We start from the raw sequence: 20,904 nt of genomic DNA, 5'->3' as shown, positions 1-20,904 counted from the left end.
ACAATAAAAATTGCAATACAAAATTAGCCCCTACCCACCCCCTCACTCCCTCCAGGCTGGACGATGACAGTTGGCTGTGGAGGGAGGGCTCTGTCCCTTCAGGGCGGTCCCGATGGTGTTGGACCCGCCCCCTCACTCCCTCCAGGCTGGACGATGACAGTTGGCCGTGGAGGGAGGGCTCTGTCCCTTCAGGGCGGTCCCGATGGTGTAGGACCCACCCCCTCACTCCCTCCAGGCTTGACGATGACAGTTGGCCGTGGAGGGAGGGCTCTGTCCCTTCAGGGCTGTCCTGATGGTGTTGGACCCGCCCCCTCACATGAGCACATTCTCCGTCTCTCTGTCCAGAGGCAGAGCCCCTTTCCCCCAAATGGCTACCGAGGGATTCCTATCTAGATGCCCCCTTTATGCCTTCTCTTTCCTTGGCACTTTCCTTCATTTAACCTCCATCCCTTCAAGGAAGGGATCTTTCAGGCAAAGAACTAACAATGGCTTTCATGCCCTTTCTGTATGTTCCCAGGAGGAGGACCATTGATCTCTCTGCTGGCCCTCCTCTGCAGGGTTGTTGTGAAGGGTAAGTAAAGGATGTGTGTGTGTGTGGGGGGGGGGGTGTAATCCAGATCCTGTAGGCCTCTAAGCCTAGTTGCCAGGGGGGTGTCCCTCTCCCCATAAGGGGATTTGAGCTCCCTCCGTCTGCCAGCTCTTGGCTTTGGCCTAAATCTGGGCTCTTCTCTGCCCCACAGACAGAGTCCCCTTCCCCCAGAGAAAACCCCTTCCCCCCAGAAAACTGTTGTTTCCAATGCTATTGAAACCTATGCTGTCTGATGCTTTTTGTTTGTCACAAAAGTCTTTTGACTGGGAGCCTCCCCTCTTCTGAACCCCATCCCAGCCCCCCAGAGATGAAGAGGGTGCCCCATTGGAAGACCAAAGAAAGGGGCTTGCCAGCCCTCATCTCCTCCCAAATGAAGAGGAAGGGAGGAGGGTCTGTCCTCTGCCCTACTTTCCAGGAGAGAGGGGCTCCTCAAAGCCCCCTTTTCATCTGAATGACCCTGCCCCCTCCCTCCATGGCCATGCCTCTCCTCAAGGGCCCCCTGCCCCCTTTTCTCATACACTTTCTTCCCTTGAGGAGACTTGGAGGATGTGTTTGCCTCTGTTCTTCTTATGGCTGGGAACTGAGTTGAGGACTGAGAAGAGAAGAAAGTGTGTTTTGTGCAAATTCAGAACTTCTGTGCATCAAAGAGTCCAATGTGTTGAAACAACAAATAATTTTATTGAGAACACATAATCAGAAATCCAGCATTTAAGCCAGAATCGCCCTCCCCAAGCCAAAGAAAACATTGAAACCCCAAAACCTAAAATCCCACCCTCTTCCAAACCTAGCCCCCACCTCCACTTCCCAGAGACTATGCCCCACAGTTAACCAGGCCCCCTTTGCCATTCTCAGAAACTAACTCCTTTCTCTTAATCATTCCCATAACTATTCTAGCCAGCTGTAAAACATCCCAGCCCTCCCCCCCATCTAGGTAAGCTATACCACAAATCATAATCCCCAGCCAAGTTTATAATCCAAAACAGTTGTCTATATTACAGTGCACCTGCGTCATATGCGGCATTCAGTATATGGTGAAAGCCACACGGGGGCACAAGTGGCAGGGCGTCTCATTCGGATGATGGAGGTGCGGGCCCATGGCGCATGGGCACCATGGCACCACCAGATGCACAAGCCCCATTCACTTGAATAGGGCTGCATGTGCGGTATTTGGCTTATCTTGGGGGGGGGGGGTGTTCCGGAACGGATCTCCCACCTAAGCCAAGGGCAGAATGTAAAGACAATTAAAACCTAAACTTAACAAAATGTAACTTTAAAAGATAAACAGACATATGCACAGATAAACCACAGACATATGGACAGACAAACATTACAATCCAAATCGTAACGGCCTTTTCACCACTGGATTGAAAATAAATTTTCTGCAATCCTTCTTGAAAAAAATATTAGTTCAATGCTGCCATTTGTTTGGCTTCTCTCCTGTGTGGATGCTCTGATGTCTCTCTAGGTATGACTTCAGTGAAAAACATTTCCCACAATGCTGGCATTTGTATGGCTTCTCTCCTGTGTGGACTCTCTGATGTGTCACTAGGTTTGACTTCAAAGAAAAACACTTCCCACAATGCTGGCATTTGTATGGCTTCTCTCCTGTGTGGACTCTTTGATGTGTCACTAGGTGTGACTTCTGAGGAAAACCTTTCCCACAATGCTGGCATTTGTATGGCTTCTCTCCTGTGTGGACTCTCTGATGTGTCACTAGGTAAGACTTCAAAGACAAACCTTTCCCACAATGCTGGCATTTGTATGGCTTCTCTCCTGTGTGGACTCTCTGATGTTTTACTAGGTCTGACTTTGAAGAAAAACCTTTCCCACAATGCTGGCATTTGTATGGCTTCTCTCCTGTGTGGACTCTCTGATGTGTCACTAGGTTTGACTTGAAAGAAAAACATTTCCCACAATGCTGGCATTTGTATGGCTTCTCTCCTGTGTGGACTCTCTGATGTGTAAATAGGTATGACTTTGAAGAAAACCATTTCCCACAATGCTGGCATTTGCATGGCTTCTCTCCTGTGTGGACTCTCTGATGTGTAAATAGGTATGACTTTGAAGAAAAACATTTCCCACAATGCTGGCATTTGTATGGCTTCTCTCCTGTGTGGATTCTCTGATGTCTCACTAGGTGTGACTTTGAAGAAAAACATTTCCCACAATGCTGGCATTTATGTGACTTCTTTCTTGTGTGGACTCTCTTGTGACTAACAAATTCTTCTGTAAAAGAGGACAATGACAGACAAGACTGAATCTCAGTGTTAAGAGAGGAAAGTGTTACCCCAAGGTTTAGCCCCATGTTCACCCCTTCCTATTTGATATTAAATTAATAAAATTGGTGTGAGTGACCTGAGCATGATTCTGTTCTGGATGCCCCCAAATCCATATAATGACTGTATTGTTATAGGAGATACTAAAGGAGAGATTGAAGGGGAACTGCCATGAGGAAATCAGTAGAAGCAGATAGTCAGGCCATTGAAAAATATTCCATTAAATATATGTAAAACTATTTTAATTGAAAAGTGGCATCATTTCCTGTGAGACTGCCATAGAGTGTTGAGTCAGAGCACATGGCATGATGCAAGCTAACTGCAGAGGATGCTTCATGCTGTGTGGCACCAGGAGATGACTCACAACCAGTACAGTATAAAGCTTGCATGCGGATTGATGTGGGTTGGAGTTGGGTGTACAGTGGAATATATTCCCTTAGAGTTTGGTGGAGTCCTCTTCTTTGGAGGTCTTTAAACAGAGGCTGGATGGTGCTTGGAATGTGTATTCCTGCATAGCAGAAGTGGGTTGAACTGGATGGCCCTTGTGATCTATTCCAACTCTATGATTCTATAGTGCTATTGAATTCCGGTTCCTTACCCACAGAGGCCACGTTCTCATAATTCTCCATCATTATATGATTGTACATAAGTCTCTGTTTCTTTGTCAACAGTTTCCATTCGTCCTCAGTGAAATATACAGCCACATCCGCAAAGGTCACCTGCAATAGAAAATAGCCCTCATCCAGAGAGTGACTAAGCAAAAGGGGAGGAAAGCACATGGTGCATCAGAAATACTATTTGATCACTTTAGAATTCAGTCCAGGAAATAAACTTTAAATTCTGTCAGCAAGAAAAAAGCTACTGCCTTTGAGATCCAGTTTGTCTCAAATATTTTCAATATAATATGCAATATTATAAACAATATAATTTAGGCTGCTTTATTATTTGTCGACGCGGAAAAGCTTTTGACAGCAGTAGCTGGAATTTTATGTTTGAATTATTAAAACAAATGAATATGGGAGAAGCTTTTGTTAATAATGGGAAAGAAATCTATAAAAATCAGACAGCCTGTTTAAAAATTAACGGAGAATTAACGAAAGAATTTGGTATACAAAGGGGGACAAGGCAAGGATGCCCGCTATCGCCGTTATTATTTATAACTGTATTAGAATTCTTAATGAACAAAATTAGAAATAATCCAAGGATTGAGGGAATAAAAATAAAGAAAGAGGAAGTGAAAGTTAGAGCCTACGCAGACGATTTAGTTGTAATAATAATAATAATATGTTTTATTTATAGACCGCTATTCCGCGATGATCATAGCGGTGTACAGTAAAATCGTTAATACAATAAAAATACAGTTAAAGGAGGGAGAAGTCTCATCCTTCAGGCAGTCCAAGATGTTGCTGGTCTGCCTGCTGGCTCCCTCTGAGGCCGAGATGACAGTTGAGGAGGGAGGGGCCTCTTCCTTCAGGCAGTCCAAGATGTTGCTGGTCTGCCTGATGGCTCCCTCTGAGGCCGAGATGACAGTTGAGGAGGGAGGGGCCTCTTCCTTCAGGCAGTCCAAGATGTTGCTGGTCTGCCTGCTGGCTCCCTCTGAGGCCGAGATGACAGTTGAGGAGGGAGGGGCCTCTTCCTTCAGGCAGTCCCTGATGTTGCTGGGTCTGCCTGATGGCTCCCTCTGAGGCCGAGATGACAGTTGAGGAGGGAGGGGCCTCTTCCTTCAGGCAGTCCCTGATGTTGCTGGTCTGCCTGATGGCTCCCTCTGAGGCCAAGATGACAGTTGAGGAGGGAGGGGCCTCTTCCTTCAGACAGTCCCTGATGTTGCTGGTCTGCCTGATGGCTCCCTCTGAGGCCAAGATGACAGTTGAGGAGGGAGGGGCCTCTTCCTTCAGGCAGTCCAAGATGTTGCTGGTCTGCCTGATGGCTCCCTCTGAGGCCGAGATGACAGTTGAGGAGGGAGGGGCCTCTTCCTTCAGGCAGTCCAAGATGTTGCTGGTCTGCCTGATGGCTCCCTCTGAGGCCGAGATGACAGTTGAGGAGGGAGGGGCCTCTTCCTTCAGGCAGTCCCTGATGTTGCTGGGTCTGCCTGATGGCTCCCTCTGAGGCCGAGATGACAGTTGAGGAGGGAGGGGCCTCTTCCTTCAGGCAGTCCAAGATGTTGCTGGGTCTGCCTGATGGCTCCCTCTGAGGCCGAGATGACAGTTGAGGAGGGAGGGGCCTCTTCCTTCAGGCAGTCCTTGATGTTGCTGGGTCTGCCTGATGGCTCCCTCTGAGGCCGAGATGACAGTTGAGGAGGGAGGGGCCTCTTCTTTCAGGCAGTCCAAGATGTTGTAATATTGGAGGATCCGCTAAATAATATAGAAGATGTTATGGGTGATTTAAAATGGTTTGGTAAACTTACAAGATTTAAGATTAATAAAGGAAAATCAGTGATAAAATCAAAAAATATGAGCAAACAGGAAGAAACAAAAAACAGGATGTGATGTGGCCTATAAAGTTAAATATCTAGGAATCTGGCTGTCCAATAATAACATGAACTTATCTGACAACAACTAAAAGACAAGGTGGGAAAAGGTTAGTGAAGAAATGTGCAGATGGTCAAAGTTAAACTTACCGATCCTCGGCAGAATAGCTGCCATAAAAATGGTATTTTACCGAAGATTTTATTTCTTTTTATTAATTTACCAATTAGCATATCAGCAAAGATTATGGAGCAATGGAACAAGGAATTTTAAAAAATTATTTAGAAAGGGGGAAAAGCCAGAATTAGATGGACACTTTAAAAGAAACAAAAGAGAGAGGAGGATGTGACATGACAGATATAAAGCTATATAGATGGGCATGTAATACGTTCTGGTTAGAGGATTGGATTAGGCTAAATAATACACAAACATTAAATTTGGAAGGTCCAGATCTGAGATTCGGGTGGCATGCATACCTATGGTATAACAAAATTACTGTTAACAGAGACTTTCATAATAACCCGATTCGCAGAGCCTTGTTGGAGACTTGGAGGAAAATAAAAGCAATTTTCTATTTCAAAATACCTGTTTGGGTGTCAACGCAAGAGGCGTTTGCTAATAGATGGGACTCTGGGAAATATTGGCGCAGATATATAGATTTAATAAAAGGAAAACAAGAAATTACTATGAATCCAGAGAAGAAATTATCAGTGAAAAAAATGAAATAAATTGGTATAGTTATTACCAAATAAAAAGGATGTTCAATTAGGATATTAGGACAGTGTGAATTGAGATAAAATTAATGGAATTAGATGAACTGACAATGAAAATGGAAGAAAAGAAAATAGGTAAATATTATAAACTATTTAGAGAGAGCGAATTGGAAAACGAACCAATAAAACAATATATGCTCGATTGGGCAAGGGACGTGGGACATGAAATTCCATTGGAGGCATGGGAAAAAGCCTGGAAAAGGACAAATGCTTTTACCAGATCCCAAGACTTAAAATAAAATTTCCTAAAAATTAGTAATAGGTGGTATTATACTCTGGTTAGAATAAAAAAGCTCTTCAAAGGGGAAACGGATAAATGTTGGAATTGCCATAAAGAAAAGGTTACGATGATCCACATGTGGTGGAAGTGTGAAAAAGTGAGAAAGTTTTGGGACGAAATACACAAAATAATTCAACAAATATATGGTATCAAATTTAAGAAAAAAACAGAATTGTACCTGTTAAATATGATATACTTCTTGAAAAGTGAGGATGAGAAAAAAACTTGGCGGATAATGTTATACTTTATTTACATTGGCAAGGACGATGATAGCCCAAAAGTGGAAATCAGAAGAAGATTTATGGATAGATGACTGGTTATTAAAAATCAGTGAGATCAAAGAGACAGATAAACTCTCCTATATGTTAGGGAATAAGAAAGGAGATAATATAGAAAAGGATTGGAAGCAAATTACGAAATACTGGGAAAAGAGATGGGGTATCAATAAAGACCAGGTTTAACATTAATAAAGAATATAGTAGGAAAAGGAGAAGGGCATTATAAATAGGAACCAGGGGAAAGAATATATTCAAGGAAATCAAAGTTAGAGAGGACTCTTTTTTGTTAAATATAATTTGGAGATATACATGTGGACATACATTCCCTCATTTGTTCCCCTCTTCCATAGAAAAAACTGTTATAAGTTAATAAGGAGTAACATGAGAGAGGATATGGAAAATATTTGTTGATTAATAGACGGAATGTATGTAATATTAGCAAGAAGCAGAAAGACTACGGTAAATATCACACAAAAGACAGCAGATTGGGAAGTGAAGAAGAAAAAGAAGAAAAGAAGATAAGAGAGTATTGTATGTTGGAAATTGTGACTGTAATTGAACTTGTTTTTAGAACTGTTTGGGAAATACATGTTAGAAATGAAAATGAAATAATTAATAAAGCTAAATTACAAAAAAATAAACAATATAATTTAGGCCATGGCTGGGATACTGATGATGGATTAGGATACTGACTATCCCAACACATACAGTACATTTAGCCACAAAAGAATTATGGTGCATTTAGACATTTCTTGCTACATTTCAGAGGCTAACGTCATTTTTAATAACAGTTCTGGGGAGCACTGTGGGATTGAGGGTGACTGGGCCCACCCCATATTTAGATCCATAAATATTCTCCCATATCCCACAACATTTCGCAGATTGGAAAAGCAAGACACATGTGGACAAGCAACCCAGAAGGCACTGAATATGGTCAAAGTTGTTTAAGAGGAAGTTCTCACAAGCTAGGAAGGGCACAACAGTTTGTTTTTGCCTCAGCTTCCTGGGAAGGGCCATATCCTTTCTCCTTCTTTCCTCTCCTCTCCCCACTTTTGAGTTAATAGGCTGCAAACTCAATTGCACTCAGGAACTGAAGTGAGCAGAGAAGGGGGAAAGTGGGAGGAGGAGAGAGAAACCGGGATATTTTTAAAAGCCCCTGAAATAATGAGGTGACAGAGGATTAACCAGGACTGTCTCTGCCAAACTCAGACAGTATTTTATTTGTTTCCTTTCATAAATTGGCCCAGCAGTGGCACAGATGAAGCTAATAGGATAGTGACTCACCAAAGAGCTGTTGTACCTCGGCATCCTCTTTCTGTTGGAGCCCAACTCCCTCCGCTTGGCCTCTGTGTTGGCCATCAGGTGGGCAGGGGGTTCCTGGTGGCCCTGCACTTGGGTCACTTCCAGCAAGAGAGGCCCCAACTCCGCATCCAAGGAGGTCAAGATGACGTTCTTGAGAAAAGGGACCAGGGTTAGGATTGGCTTGGCAAGAAACCCTGCAGCAATAAATCAACTGCTGAAACCTCCAGAGGTCCCAAGTGCTTTTCCCCAGCATCAGCCCCTTTCCCAAGAAGGCTGCATCCGCACTATAGAAATAAGAGACTTTGACACTGCTTTAACCACTCAGTGCTATGGAATCCTGGGATTTTACCTTTGGACACTTAGCCTTCTCTGCCAGAGAGCTCTCATGCCACAGCAAACTACAAATCCTGGGATTCCACAGGATGGAACTAGAAGAGTTAACACACTTTAGAACTGGATTATTTCTGCAGTGCAGATACAGCCTAAGTCTGTTGAAAAAGGGTAGAAGCACCCATGTCTTGTTTTTACCCTCCTAATAATGGTTTTACTTTTTAGAAAATGAGCAGTTTGCTTTAGTCTCTAATCCTTATTTTTGTTGTTCTTGTTTGTTTGTATGTTTGTTTGTTTCATTCTTGGTAATATGAGTTATTCTGGTCTGTCTCCTTCTTTCTTGCCTGAAAATCTATTAATAAGGAAACTGGGGAGACTTTTAAAACCTCCCAAAGGAGCCACTTTTGGCCTTCTTTGGGGGACAATCCTCCTCTTAGAAGCCAAAGCCCAATGTTTGTGAAGAAGAAGAATAAGGCTTGTGTTAAAACTCTCCTCCCTATTTCTGATCCCTTTTAAAACCCATGTTCCCCAGAAACAGCAGAGTTGTGTAATAAGAAAACCCTCTCAGAAAAGAGACACAAAAGACACACAAAGAGACGCACTTCCTTCGTTTTGGCCCAAGGAGCCTGGCCTCCTTCTGACTCTGGAGCCTCAGGAGAGAGGCTGTTCAACTGAAGCCTCAGAGAAGGTTCCGGACCATTATTCCCCACAGGCACAAGCAGCACACAAAATGGCCGCCAGAACGCAAAATGGTCACTGGAACACAAAAGGCCACCAGAATACAAAGTGGCTGCTGGAACACAAAATGGTTGCCTCTTCCTGAGCATTTGGCAGTTGGCAGTTCGAGGCCTTCAGGGGAGAGAGAGAGACTGAGGGGAAGAGTGGAAGGAGGTCCTGGAGGGAGATATAGAGCCTTCCTGGGATATTCAGAACTTTATCGCACTGCGTTCCTTCCACGCGTTCTGAGAAGGAGTAGGGATGAGTGCAGAACGAGTGGGGGACGGATTTTACTGCACGCATCCGTCCCTCATTCGTTCCGTTCCCCTCTCTTCCGTTCTTAATCCGTTCCAGCGGGGGAAATTTTTGAGAACTGTTCTGAACAGTTCTCAAAAAGCGTCCCCTCTGGAACGGAAGGGGCAGGGAAGAGAGGGGGAATGGAACGAGTGAGGGATGGGTGTGTGCGGTAAAATCCTTCCCCCACTCATTTCCGTTTCCTGCCGGGCCGGGCCGAGAACCCGGTGCAATATACTTCTCAGTGTTCGCTTCCTAACAAAGGGGTTTTTGGCCTCATAAAGGATTTGGGGCAAACTGCCAATGGGATTTACAGTGTATTTCCTGGGCTGGATCTCCCAGCATCCACATGGCCAGAAAGAGGAGGGAGCCCTGCCCTGCAGTAAGGCCCCTCCAATCCCTATGAACTGAGGTCTACAACTCCCACATATTCTTTCTTTCTTTCTTTCTTTCTTTCTTTCTTTCTTTCTTTCTTCCTAGCTGCCTTGTGTCAGTGGTATTACTGCTCTTTTTGTCATTCTGTGCCTCCTCCAAGTTGTTTCTGACTTATGGTGACCATAAGGGAAGCCCTTCGCAGGCTTTTCTTGGCAAGATTTGTCCAGACGTGGTTTTGCAAGTGCCTCCCTCTGAGGCTGAGAGAGTGTGAATTGCCTAAGGTCACTCAGTGGGTTTCTGTGGCTAAGAATACATTTGAACCGTGATCTCCAGGGTCATAGTCCAATGCTCCAGCCACTAAGCCACACTGTCTCTTTCTTGAGGCTTTGTAGTTTTTTGTGGTGTGGCTCCAAGTCATTGCCGACTTCTGGCGAACCTCTCCTGGGGTTTTCCTGGCAAGAGTTGTTCAGAGGAGGTTTGCCATTGCCTTCCCTGAGGCTGAGAGAGTGTGACTTCTTGCCCAAGTGACCCAGCTGGTTTCATGGTGGACGGGGGCAATGGACCCTGGTCTCCAGAGTTGTAACTCAACACTCAAACCACTGCACCACACTGCCTCCCATTCCCATGTACAACCTGAGAAATAAGTGCAGACTTTTTCCTGTTCTTCATGTGTGTCTTCAAGTCATTTCTAATTTATGGCAACCCTAAGTCAACCTTATCATGGGGTTTCCTTGGCAGGTTTCTTCAGAGAGCGTTTGCCATTGCCATCTTCTGAGGCTGAGAGAGTGTGACTTGCCAAGGGTCACCTAAGTCCAAAACACAGTGCAGCAATAATCCAATCTGAGACCGCTTTAACTGCCCTGGCTCAGTGCTAGAGAATTCTGGGAAATGTAGTTTTGTGAGACATTGAGCCTTCTCTGTCAGAGAGTTGTGGGGCCACAATAAACTCCAGTTCCCAGGATTCCCTAGCACTGAGCCAGGGCAGTTAAAGTGCTCTCAGACTGGACTATTGCTGCCGTGTCTTTTGGACCTTTCTTGGCCACAAATTGTCCATAGCCTGCAATGCATCTCCTAATTCTGTTGGCAGTCCCTCCCTCCCAACACTTTCTCATTTCCCCCCAAAACCAGCACAAAGCTGGCAGATGGAAAGAGGTTTTAAAGCAGCATTTAAATTGCCATATTTGCTTTTAAAAGACTAAATGTCCCAAATGCTATCATCAGTTTTGTAGCTATTATTACAGAAAGACGTAGAGTGCAAACTCCTGAAATACCTTTATTTGCTGGAGTGAGATTTGCTTTTCCAACTGACTCACTGTGATGATCTCCAGTGGTCCAAGCAGCCAAACCGCAGCCCTGTAATAATAATAATAATAATAATAATAATAATAATAATAATAATAATAATTTTATACCCCTCTCTTCAGCCAAACTGCTATCAAAGTGTCTTACAAATTGTTAATTAGACATTTAGACATTATGGCTCTTAGCCCAGCAAACCCTTAAATTCCTGAAAACACGCTGCCATCATCCAGTGAATTATAAAAGGGTTTCCCTTAATCTACACTGGGACCAGTTGAGGAACCTTATTTCTCCTTCTTTACTGATCTTCCCAAGCATCAACCGATCCAAGACATGTGTAAAAGGAGTGTTCAGTAGTAGATATTTACTATAAATAACAAAATATAACTAAAATATAAGTCATGCAAGATATTAAGAATCTTGCAGTTACAATATTTGTAAGTATATAATATTCAATTCATACAAGCTATTAAAGAAATAAATAAACCTAAGCATCCAATTCTGAGACTAACTTCTAAGATCCGCTCTTTAACTCTCTCTCTCTCGATCTCCAACCGACACAATTCCCCCAACTGTCTCTTGGTCTCTCAGGCCTTATATCTCCTTCTCACGGAAGCTTCCAGAAGAACCTTCATCTTGCTTTCTGATTGGTCAAGAGAGCCTTCCGTAGCAGTGATGTCACTCTGCATTTGCATAAACCTCCCTTTTCTGCCTGAAGAAGACCTCCATTGACTGGAGCCCAGTCATTACACTTTCCCAAGGCAAGGCTTGCCCCTATTTCCCAATGTTATTCTTGGGGTGTGCCTTCCAGTTTTTTCCAGGTCTTATGGTGACCTTATGGGAGTCTCTGAAAGGGTTTTCTAGGCAGGTTTCTTCAGAGTGGGTTTCCATGGCCATCCTCTGAGGCTGAGAGAGTGTGACTTGCCCAAGGCTTCAGTTCTTTTGGAAGACTCTTTGCTTTATTTTCTAGAAGGCAGCTGAGGTGTTGCTTCTTGCTCTGAAGAATGAGAGGAACCTTCTGGCATCCAAAAGTCTAACATTCTCGGGAGTTATGTCTGATAATATGTATATATAGGATTGCAATACCTGTTCGTTTACCAAAAGGTTTCATATCATAGAATCTCATAGCTATGTTCCTTAATAGCAGTTAACCAAATTAAACAGTATATAAAACAAAAACATGAAACAAGCTAGATAAGGTAACTGTTACATGGATTTGTCATTGGTTGACTGGCCGAACCCAAAGGATGCTCAGCAATGGCTCCTTTTCATCCTGGAGAGAAGTGACCAGTGGGGTGTCCAACTCTGTCCTGGGCCCAGTTCTATTCAACATCTTTATCAATGACTTGGACGACACAAATGGGGGCATACTTATCAAATTTGCAGATGACACCAAATTAAGAGGAGTAGCTAATACCCCAGAGGACAGGATCAAAATTCAAAATGACCTGAACAGACAAGAAAGCTGGGCCCAAGCTAACAAAATCAAATTCGACACCAAGAAATGTAAGGTACTGCATTTAGGGCAGAAAAATGAAATGCACAGATATAGGATGGGGACACCTGGATGAATGAAAATACGTGTGAAAGGGATCTAAGAATCAAGTAGACACAAGTTCATCATGAGTCAACAGTGCAATGTGGTAGCTAAAAAGGCCAATGCAATTTTAGGCTGCATCAATAGAAGTATAGTGTCTAGATCAAGGGAAGTAATAGTGCTACAGTATTCTGCTTTGATCAGGCCCCACCTGGAATATTGTGTCCCGTTCTCGGCCCCACAATTTAAAAAGGGTGTTGAGAAACTGGAGCATGTCCAAAGAAGGACGACTTAAATAGTGAAGGGTCTGGAAACCATGTCCCATAAGGAATGCCTTAGGGAACTGGGGATGTTTATCCTGGAGAAGAGAAGGTTAAGAGGTGATATGAAAGCCCTGTTTAAATATTTGAAAGGATGTCACATTGAGGAGGGAGCAAGCTTGTTTTCTGCTGCTCCTGAGAACAGGACCCTGAACAATGGATCTAAGCTCCAGGAAAAGAGATTCTGCCTCAACATTAGGAGGATCTAACTGACAGTTTGTTGTTCGACAGTGGAACAGACTCCTTCCTCAGAGTGCAATGGAGTCTCTTTCCTTAGAGGTCTTTAAACAGACACTGGATGGTCATCTGTCGAGGATGCTTTGATTGAGAGTTCCTGCATGGCAGGGTTGGACTGGATGGCCCCAGTGGTCTCTTCCAACTTATGATTCTATGATTTTGAGATCACAATGGGGCAGTCTCAATGCTTCAGGTAAGGAGCACCAGCCTGAAATCAAAATGGACAGACTCAATGCAAGAGGAAGGAGCATCAGCCTTAGGTCACAATGGGCCATTCTCAATCCTTCAGGGAAGGTGCTTCAGGCTGAAGTCAGAATGGGCCAGTCTCATTCCTTCAGGCAAGGACCATCAACTTGATGTTGCAATGGGCCAGTCTTAATCCTTCAGGTAAGTAGCACAAGCCTTAAATCACAATAGTCCTGTCTATTAGCCAGTCTCAGTCCATAAAACATCAGCCTGAAGTCACAATGGGCCATAGTCAATCCTTCAGGCAAGAAACATCAGCCTGAGATCACAATGGGACAGTATACATGCTTCAAGTAAGGAGCATCAGAATGAAGTCACAATGGGCCAGTCTCAAAATGGCTGCTGGAACACAAAATGTCTGCCAGAACACAAAATGGCTTCCTCTGCTCAGCACTTGGCAGTTGGCAGTTTGAGGCCTTCAGGAAACCCATAATGAAGATTGTAAGGTCCCTAAAGTCGGAAGCGACCCCAAACAGGAATTCCCAACCTTAACAATACCTAAAGGTTTTCCTGATGCTCTAATATAGAGACTCCCTGAGATAGTATTCTCAAGCAAAGGAGGGCCAGGAGAGCCCTGGAGAGGCTTATCTTGGGGTGGCTCTGGATCTCTGGTGCTGCAACAAACTACAAATCCCAGGATTCCACAGGATGGAGCCAGGAAAGTTAACGCAGTTTCGAACTGGAATATTTCTGCAGTGCAGATACAGCCTGAGTTGGTTGTAAAAGGGTTGAAGCACCCAAGTCTGGTTTTTCCTTTTTAATAATGGTTTTACTTTTCAAAAAATAAGCACTTTGTTTTTCTGTCTAATCCTTATTTTTGTTGTTGTTTGATTCATTCTTGGTAATATGAGATGGTCTGGTTTGTCAACTTCCTTCATGCATAAAAATGTCTTAATAAGAAAACTGAGGAGACTTTTAAAACCTCCCAAAGGAACCACTTTTGGCCTTGTTTGGGGGGCAATCGTCCTCTTAGAAGCCAAAGACCAATTTTTATGAAATATAATAATAAGGCTTGTATTAAAACTATATTCCCCATTTCTGATCCCTTTTAAAACCCATGTTCCCCAGAGAGAGCAGAGCTTTGTAATAAGAAAACCCTCTCTGAAAAGATACACAAAACCCTGCATAGTGTTGCCATCTCATGGGTCTTAGGCTTTGGGAATGTGTGCCTTTGGCCAGTGTCCGTGTGGCTGGGGCTCCAGGGTCCCTCAGTGTTGCCAATCTGGTGACTTTCACACCAAAATGGGTACTTTTCAGAGCCTTTGGTGTGATTTTGGTGGTTGGTTTTAATGGTACTTTTGAGAGTTGAAATAAGTATTTGGTGAGATATTGGGGGGATTTGGTGAGTTTTGGCCAAACGTTCGGGGAATTATCTTCGAGGCTTGTTGGCGACACTGCCTGCCTTCCATATTAACCGCAGGAGGAGCCTGTGAGGGTGGGGCAGGGGGCGGGGTCTTCCAGCTCCTCTTCCCCCATTGGCCAGAATGAAGAAGGGGAGGAGCTTCTGCCTCTCTATTTAGCTCTGCGCGCGGAAGAGTGAGCAAGGAGCAGAGAACGGGACAGAGAGAGAGAGAGAGAGAGAAGGAAGGAAGGAAGGAAGGAAGGGAGGGAGGGAGGGAGGGAGGGAGGGAGGGACTGGAGTAGAGTGGAGTGGAGTTGAGTGGCGTGGCGTGGCGTGGCAGCAGAGGGACAAGGCCTGGAAGCGGTAGGATTCACTGCTGTGCTGAGGCCTGGCTTGGGTCTACTTTGCTTTGGCCACTGCCCCCATGGAGGGGAGGAAGGAGGCCCAGCAGGCCTTCCAGGCGTGGGCCAATCTTCATCATCATTTCAGCACTGTGTTTTGCACCAGACTTCACTGGGATTCAACTTCAAGAAAATGGGGCCAGGATTGCAGTCCTAGGGTTGGTCCCAGCCTTCATCATTCCCAAAGAAGTCAATGGGAGAAGTGCTGGGTGGGACTCATGTCTCTCAATGATTTCAATGGGTCTACTTCTTTTCTTTTTTATTCTAATACTCTACCTAAAATCATATTGTACACACCATCGCAGAGGAATAAGTATAACAATAAATCAATAATGATAGTAAATGCAACACTGAAGTGCCTATAGATCTATATTCCTGCATTTCCTCGTGGTTTGTTGTTAACTTTCTGAAAGCTTAATAAATTGTTATTATTACATTTTTGAGACTCCATTATAAACATTTTTTTCTGATTTGACTTCTATCCAGTCAGTTCCACCTGTAATGATTGAATCTCATTTCATCTAGAAATAGTATAATATGTAATATCTTCCCTATGCAAAAGTTGAGAGGTTCAAGTATCAAAGAGAGGCTCTTCAATGGATCCATTTTAAGTTTGGCTAAAAAAAAAAATCAAACCAAGAGTAGTTTTTTGTGGGTTTTTTGTACTATGTGGCCATGTTCTAGAAGAGTTTATTCCTGACGTTTCGCTGGTATCTGTGGCTGCCATCTTCAGAGAATGCGGACCTGGAAGAGAGTGGGTATGTATATACTGTGTGATCCTGGGTAAGGAGAAGTGATTCCCATGTTAATCTGTGTATTGTTCTGTTGTTGATGGCCTGGCCTCAGGGTTGGGGGATATTACCATCATAGTTTTCAGCTCTTCAGGTTCCAGGAAGGGGTGCAGTTAGCGTATCAGCTGAAGCTAATAACAGACATTCCTGGCCATCGTATCTATCTGAGCCAATGTCTGGAGCGACGGATCCAGGAGCACTCCCAAACTGCAAACACAGTCCTTTAGGGGAAGTGTGACCCCGTCCATAGATGGATCACAGGTGACAAACCTCCATATCTGGATTAGGATCTCCAACAATGAGCAGCTCCATCTCATCTGGATTCAGCTTCATTCTGTTTTTCCTCATCCAGTCCATTACTTTCTCAAGACATTCATTCAGTGGGGAGATGCCTTCCTTAGTTGAAACTGAGGTCTGGGGCATGAAGAGGTATAGTTGGGTGTCATCAGCGTACTCCATGCCTCCAGATGATCTCTTCCAGCAGTTTCATGTTTATGTTAAACAGCATTTGGGACAGGATGGCACCCTGGAGAACACCAGATTTAATCTCCCTCTTAGAGGACCAACTGTCCCCAAGCATCACCATCTGGAATCTACTCAAGAGATAGGACCAGAACCACTGCAATGCAGTGCCCCTGATCCCCAATTCCCTCAGGTGTTTCAGAAGGATACCATGATTGATGGTACTGAAAGCCACTGAGAGGTCCAAAAACACCAGCAGTCACACTTCCTCGTCAGTACTCAAGTGGAGATCATCTACTAAGGTGACCATAGCAGTCTCGACTCCGTATCCGGTCCTGAAGCCAGTTTGAAATGGGTCTAGACAATTTGTTTCATCCAAGACTGCTTGGAGTTGAAGAGCTCAATCACCTTGTTTAGAAATGAAAGATGGGAGACCGGTCTGTAATTGTTCATGTCCAAGGGATCTAGGGAGGGCTTTTTCAGAAGTGGCTGTGCCTCCGCTTCATTTGAGCAAGATGAAAAATAGCCCTCCCTAAGGACCTGAACAGACAGGCCAAAATAAAGCTGCTTCGGAACACTTTGGAGGTATGCTGTTTAAATGCTGCATGCGTCCTAAGATACCAGAAGCCACACCAAAGTCATGCTCCAGTCCTAAGGACTGGGGGGTAGCTTTGGTGCAGCTTCTGGCCTCTTAAGATACATGTGTAATTTAAACAGCATATTCAGTGAGTCACTGGACACCTCATCTATAGCCTCTCCAATAACGCTGGCGTCCAATTCAGCTCTTATCTGAGAGATGTTATCTGTGAAATGGTCATTTAAAGCATCACAGTGAGGGGTGGAAGGCTCTAATATTGAGTTCCGGAGGGAAGATGCCTGAGTCATGTCCCAGATTCCCCCCCCCCCCCCTTTAACCGTCCCTCTATGCTTCTCTTCCCTTGGCACTTTCACTCCTTCACTCCTTCATTCTCTTCCCTTAACCTACATCCCTTTGGGGGGGAGGTCCAAGGCCCCCCAGGGGGGACATTCTTTCTTGGGCTGAGGATCTCTCTACTGGTCCTCAGCAAGGTTGTTGTGAAGGGAAAGGTATGTATGTGTGGGGGTGCCTAATCCTGTGGGTCTTCAAGCCAAGTTCCTAGGTTGCCAGGGGAGGGTCAGTTGTTTCCCCCCATCTCCCTCCTCTTGGATTTGGCCTCTACGTCTCTTCTCCCCCCAGACATAGCCCCCTCCCCCAGAGATACCCCCCCATGTTGTTTCTAATGCTATTGAAGCCTATGGTGTGTGATGCTCTGTATTTGGCACAAAAACCTCCCCCAAAAGAGGCATCAGAAGGGAGGGTCTCTCCTCTGCCCCACTTTGCAGGAGGAAGGGGGCTCCTCAAAGCCCTTTTTACCTTTGGATCACCCTCCCCTCCATGGCCATACCTCTCTCCAAGGGTCCCCCTGCACCCTTTCCTGGAAGTAAAGGACCTAGAAACTGTTGTACATTCACTGGTAACTTCACAACTTGATTTCTGTAATGCGCTCTACATGGGGCTACCCTTGTGCCTAGTCCGGAAACTTCAACTAGTGCAAAATATGGCAGCCAGGCTGGTCGCCGGAAAAACTAGGAGTGACCAAATAACACCCATCCTAAAATCTCTACACTGGCTGCCTATTCGTTTCCAGGCACAGTACAAGGTGTTGGTTATAACCTTTAAAGCCCTGCATGGCTTGGGTCCAACCTATTTGAGGGATCGCCTGCTCCCACATAATCCACCCCGCACCCTCAGGTCCTCTGGGAGAAATCTATTGCAGCCTTTAAAAACCAGGGCCTTCTCTGCAATTGCTCCCAAACTATGGAACGGCCTGCCAGACGAGATCCGTCAAATTGCCAGCTTAGACAACTTTAAAGAAGCTGTCAAGACGGATCTCTTCCGGCAGGCCTCTCCTGAATAAAAGTGCCGGCCACAGAATGACTTCCCCCCGCATCATGTATCAGCCCACCGCTCTGTCCTCGTTGTATTTTTTATTGTGTTTTTAATAGATATTTTAATTGTAACATGTTTAATCCTGTTTTAATGGGGGGAATTTGGGACATAATTTTGTAAATGTGGATTTTAATGTGTTGTGAGCCGCTTTGATTGTCTCGTCACAGAAAAGCGGGATACAAATAAAAGTTTTATTTATTTATTAATTTATTATTTATACTCCCCCAGTACCTGGGCCCAAATGAATCCCCCAAGGAGGGGCTGGGAAGGAAAGAAGAACAGGAGGCCTGGCAGGCCCCCTGCTTTTCTTTGAGGGAAGAAGAGGGGCTTCCTTCCTTCTTACAACACCTGAAGACCCTCCAGCCATTTGGACGAGAGCTATCCCCACTTCACTCCCTCCCTCTGAACAGACTGTGAGGGCAGTAATGGCTTCAGGGGCTCAGACTGTGCATGCATAGATGCCCCAAAAGCCCCTCCTCAGCATGCACAGGGATCAAAAGGCCCTTGCTGCTGCTGCTGCTTTTTCCACTGTCGGCCTTTGGAAGAAGGGAAGGAGTACGCCCTTCTTTCCTTCCTTCCTTCCTTCCTTCCTTCCTTCCTTTCTTCCTTCCAGAATGGAGCCCATGCTGCAGAGCTGGACTAAGGAGGGAAAGGCTGGGAAGGCTCTGCTTTGTACATATAGCTCTCTCTCTCTGTGTGTGTGTATAAATGTGTGTGTGTTTGCCTCTGTTTTTGTGGCTAGAAAAGGATCTAAGGCCTGAGGAAAGAAGAACGTGTCAAATTTGTGCAAATGCAGAACTTCTGTGCATCAATGAGTACAGTGTGTTGAAACAACAAAGAACTTTATTAAGAACACATAGTCAGAAATTCAGTATTTAAGTCAGAACTGCCCACCCCAAGCCAAAGAATACATTTAAACCCCAAAACCTAAAACTCCACCCTCTTCCAAACCTAGCCCCCACCTCCAATACGCACAGTCTATGCCCCACAGGTAACAAGGCCCCTTTTGCCATTCCCAGAGACTAGCCCTTTCTGTTAATATTGGCCTCTAACTTTCATCAACCAACATCCCACAAATTCCAAGAGCTATCATTGCCATAACTATACTAGCCAGCTGCAACAAATCCCATTCCTCTATTCAGCTAACCTATACCACGATCAAAAATCCCCAGTCAATTTTATAAACTAAAGCAATGATATATACTAATAGCAATTAAAACCTAAACCTAACAAAATACAACTTTAAAGTATAAACAGACATACAGACAGACACACCTAACACAAAACATCACAATTCTTGACAAAAATAATGTTAGTTCACTTCTAGGATTTGTGTGGCTTCTCTCCTGTGTGGCCTCTCCGATGCATCACTAGGACTGACTTCTGAGTGAAACATTTCCCACAATGCTGGCATTTGTATGGCTTCTCTCCTGCGTGGACTCTCTGATGTATCACTAGGTATGACTTCTGAGAGAAACATTTCCCACAATGCTGGCATTTGTATGGCTTCTCTCCTGAATGGACTCTCTGATGTGTCACTAGGTGTGACTGCCGAGAAAAACATTTCCAACAATGCTGGCATTTGTATGGCTTCTCTCCTGTGTGGCCTCTCCAATGCATCACTAGGACTGACTTCTGAGAGAAACATTTCCCACAATGCTGGCATTTGTATGGCTTCTCTCCTGTGTGGACTCTCTGATGTGTCACTAGGTCTGACTTCTGAGAGAAACATTTCCCACAATGCTGGCATTTGTATGGCTTCTCTCCTGTGTGGACTCTCTGATGTGTCACTAGCACTGACTTCTGAGAGAAACATTTCCCACAATGCTGGCATTTGTATGGCTTCTCTCCTGTGTGGACTCTCTGATGTGTCACTAGGTGTGACTTCCAAGAAAAACATTTCTCACAACGCTGGCATTTGTATGGCTTCTCTCCTGTGTGGACTGTATGATGTCTCACTAGGTGTGACTTCCAAGAAAAACATTTCTCACAACGCTGGCATTTGTATGGCTTCTCTCCTGTGTGGACTCTCTGATGTGTCACTAGGGGTGACTTCGAAGAAAAACATTTCTCACAACGCTGGCATTTGTATGGCTTCTCTCCTGTGTGGACTCTCTGATGTGTCACTAGGTTTGACTTGCAAGAAAACCATTTCCCACAACGCTGGCATTTGTATGGCTTCTCTCCTGTGTGGACTCTCTGATGTCTCACTAGGTGTGACTGCCGAGAAAAACATTTCCCACAATGCTGGCATTTGTATGGCTTCTCTCCTGTGTGGACTCTCCCATGCATGACTAGGACTGACTTGTAAGCAAATTTTTTCCCACAGTGATGGCATTTATATGACTTCTTTGTTGTGTGGATTCGCTCACGACTGACAAGTTCTTCTGTAAAGGAGAACAATGACAGAGAAGACTGAATCTCAGCATTAAGAGAGGAAGGTGTTACCCCAAGATTTAGCCCTACGTTCACCCCTCCCTATTTCAGGTTAAATTAATAAAGTTGGTGTGAGTGACCCGACATGACCCTGTTCTGGATGCCCCCAAATCCATATAACGATTGTATCCTTACTTATAGGAGCTTGCAAAGAAGAGATTGTAGGGAAACTGCCATAAGGAAAT

General features: G+C 44.6%; 1 protein-coding gene across 1 annotated transcript; it reads right to left on the bottom strand.

Annotated features, from left to right (window-relative positions):
- Nucleotides 1–1,399: 1,399 nt before the first annotated feature.
- On the bottom strand, nt 1,400–20,691 carry LOC149276475 (uncharacterized). Its single transcript, XM_089503589.1, has 3 exons — nt 19,661–20,691; nt 2,411–2,564; nt 1,400–2,242 (listed from the first exon to the last, which is right to left on the bottom strand). Exons 1-3 carry the CDS (start codon nt 20,573–20,575, stop codon nt 1,998–2,000), a joined length of 1,314 nt encoding a protein of 437 aa, XP_089359715.1. The 5' UTR covers nt 20,576–20,691; the 3' UTR covers nt 1,400–1,997.
- Between the last annotated feature and the right edge of the window lie 213 nt (nt 20,692–20,904).

This window comes from Sceloporus occidentalis, unplaced genomic scaffold, assembly GCF_023333645.1.
Source record: "Sceloporus occidentalis isolate IW3139 unplaced genomic scaffold, rSceOcc1.0.p SCAF_237, whole genome shotgun sequence".
NCBI classification, from domain to species: Eukaryota; Metazoa; Chordata; class Lepidosauria; order Squamata; family Phrynosomatidae; genus Sceloporus; species Sceloporus occidentalis.
Note: the sequence above shows the minus strand (reverse complement) of the source record. Positions and strands in the feature narration are given on the sequence as shown.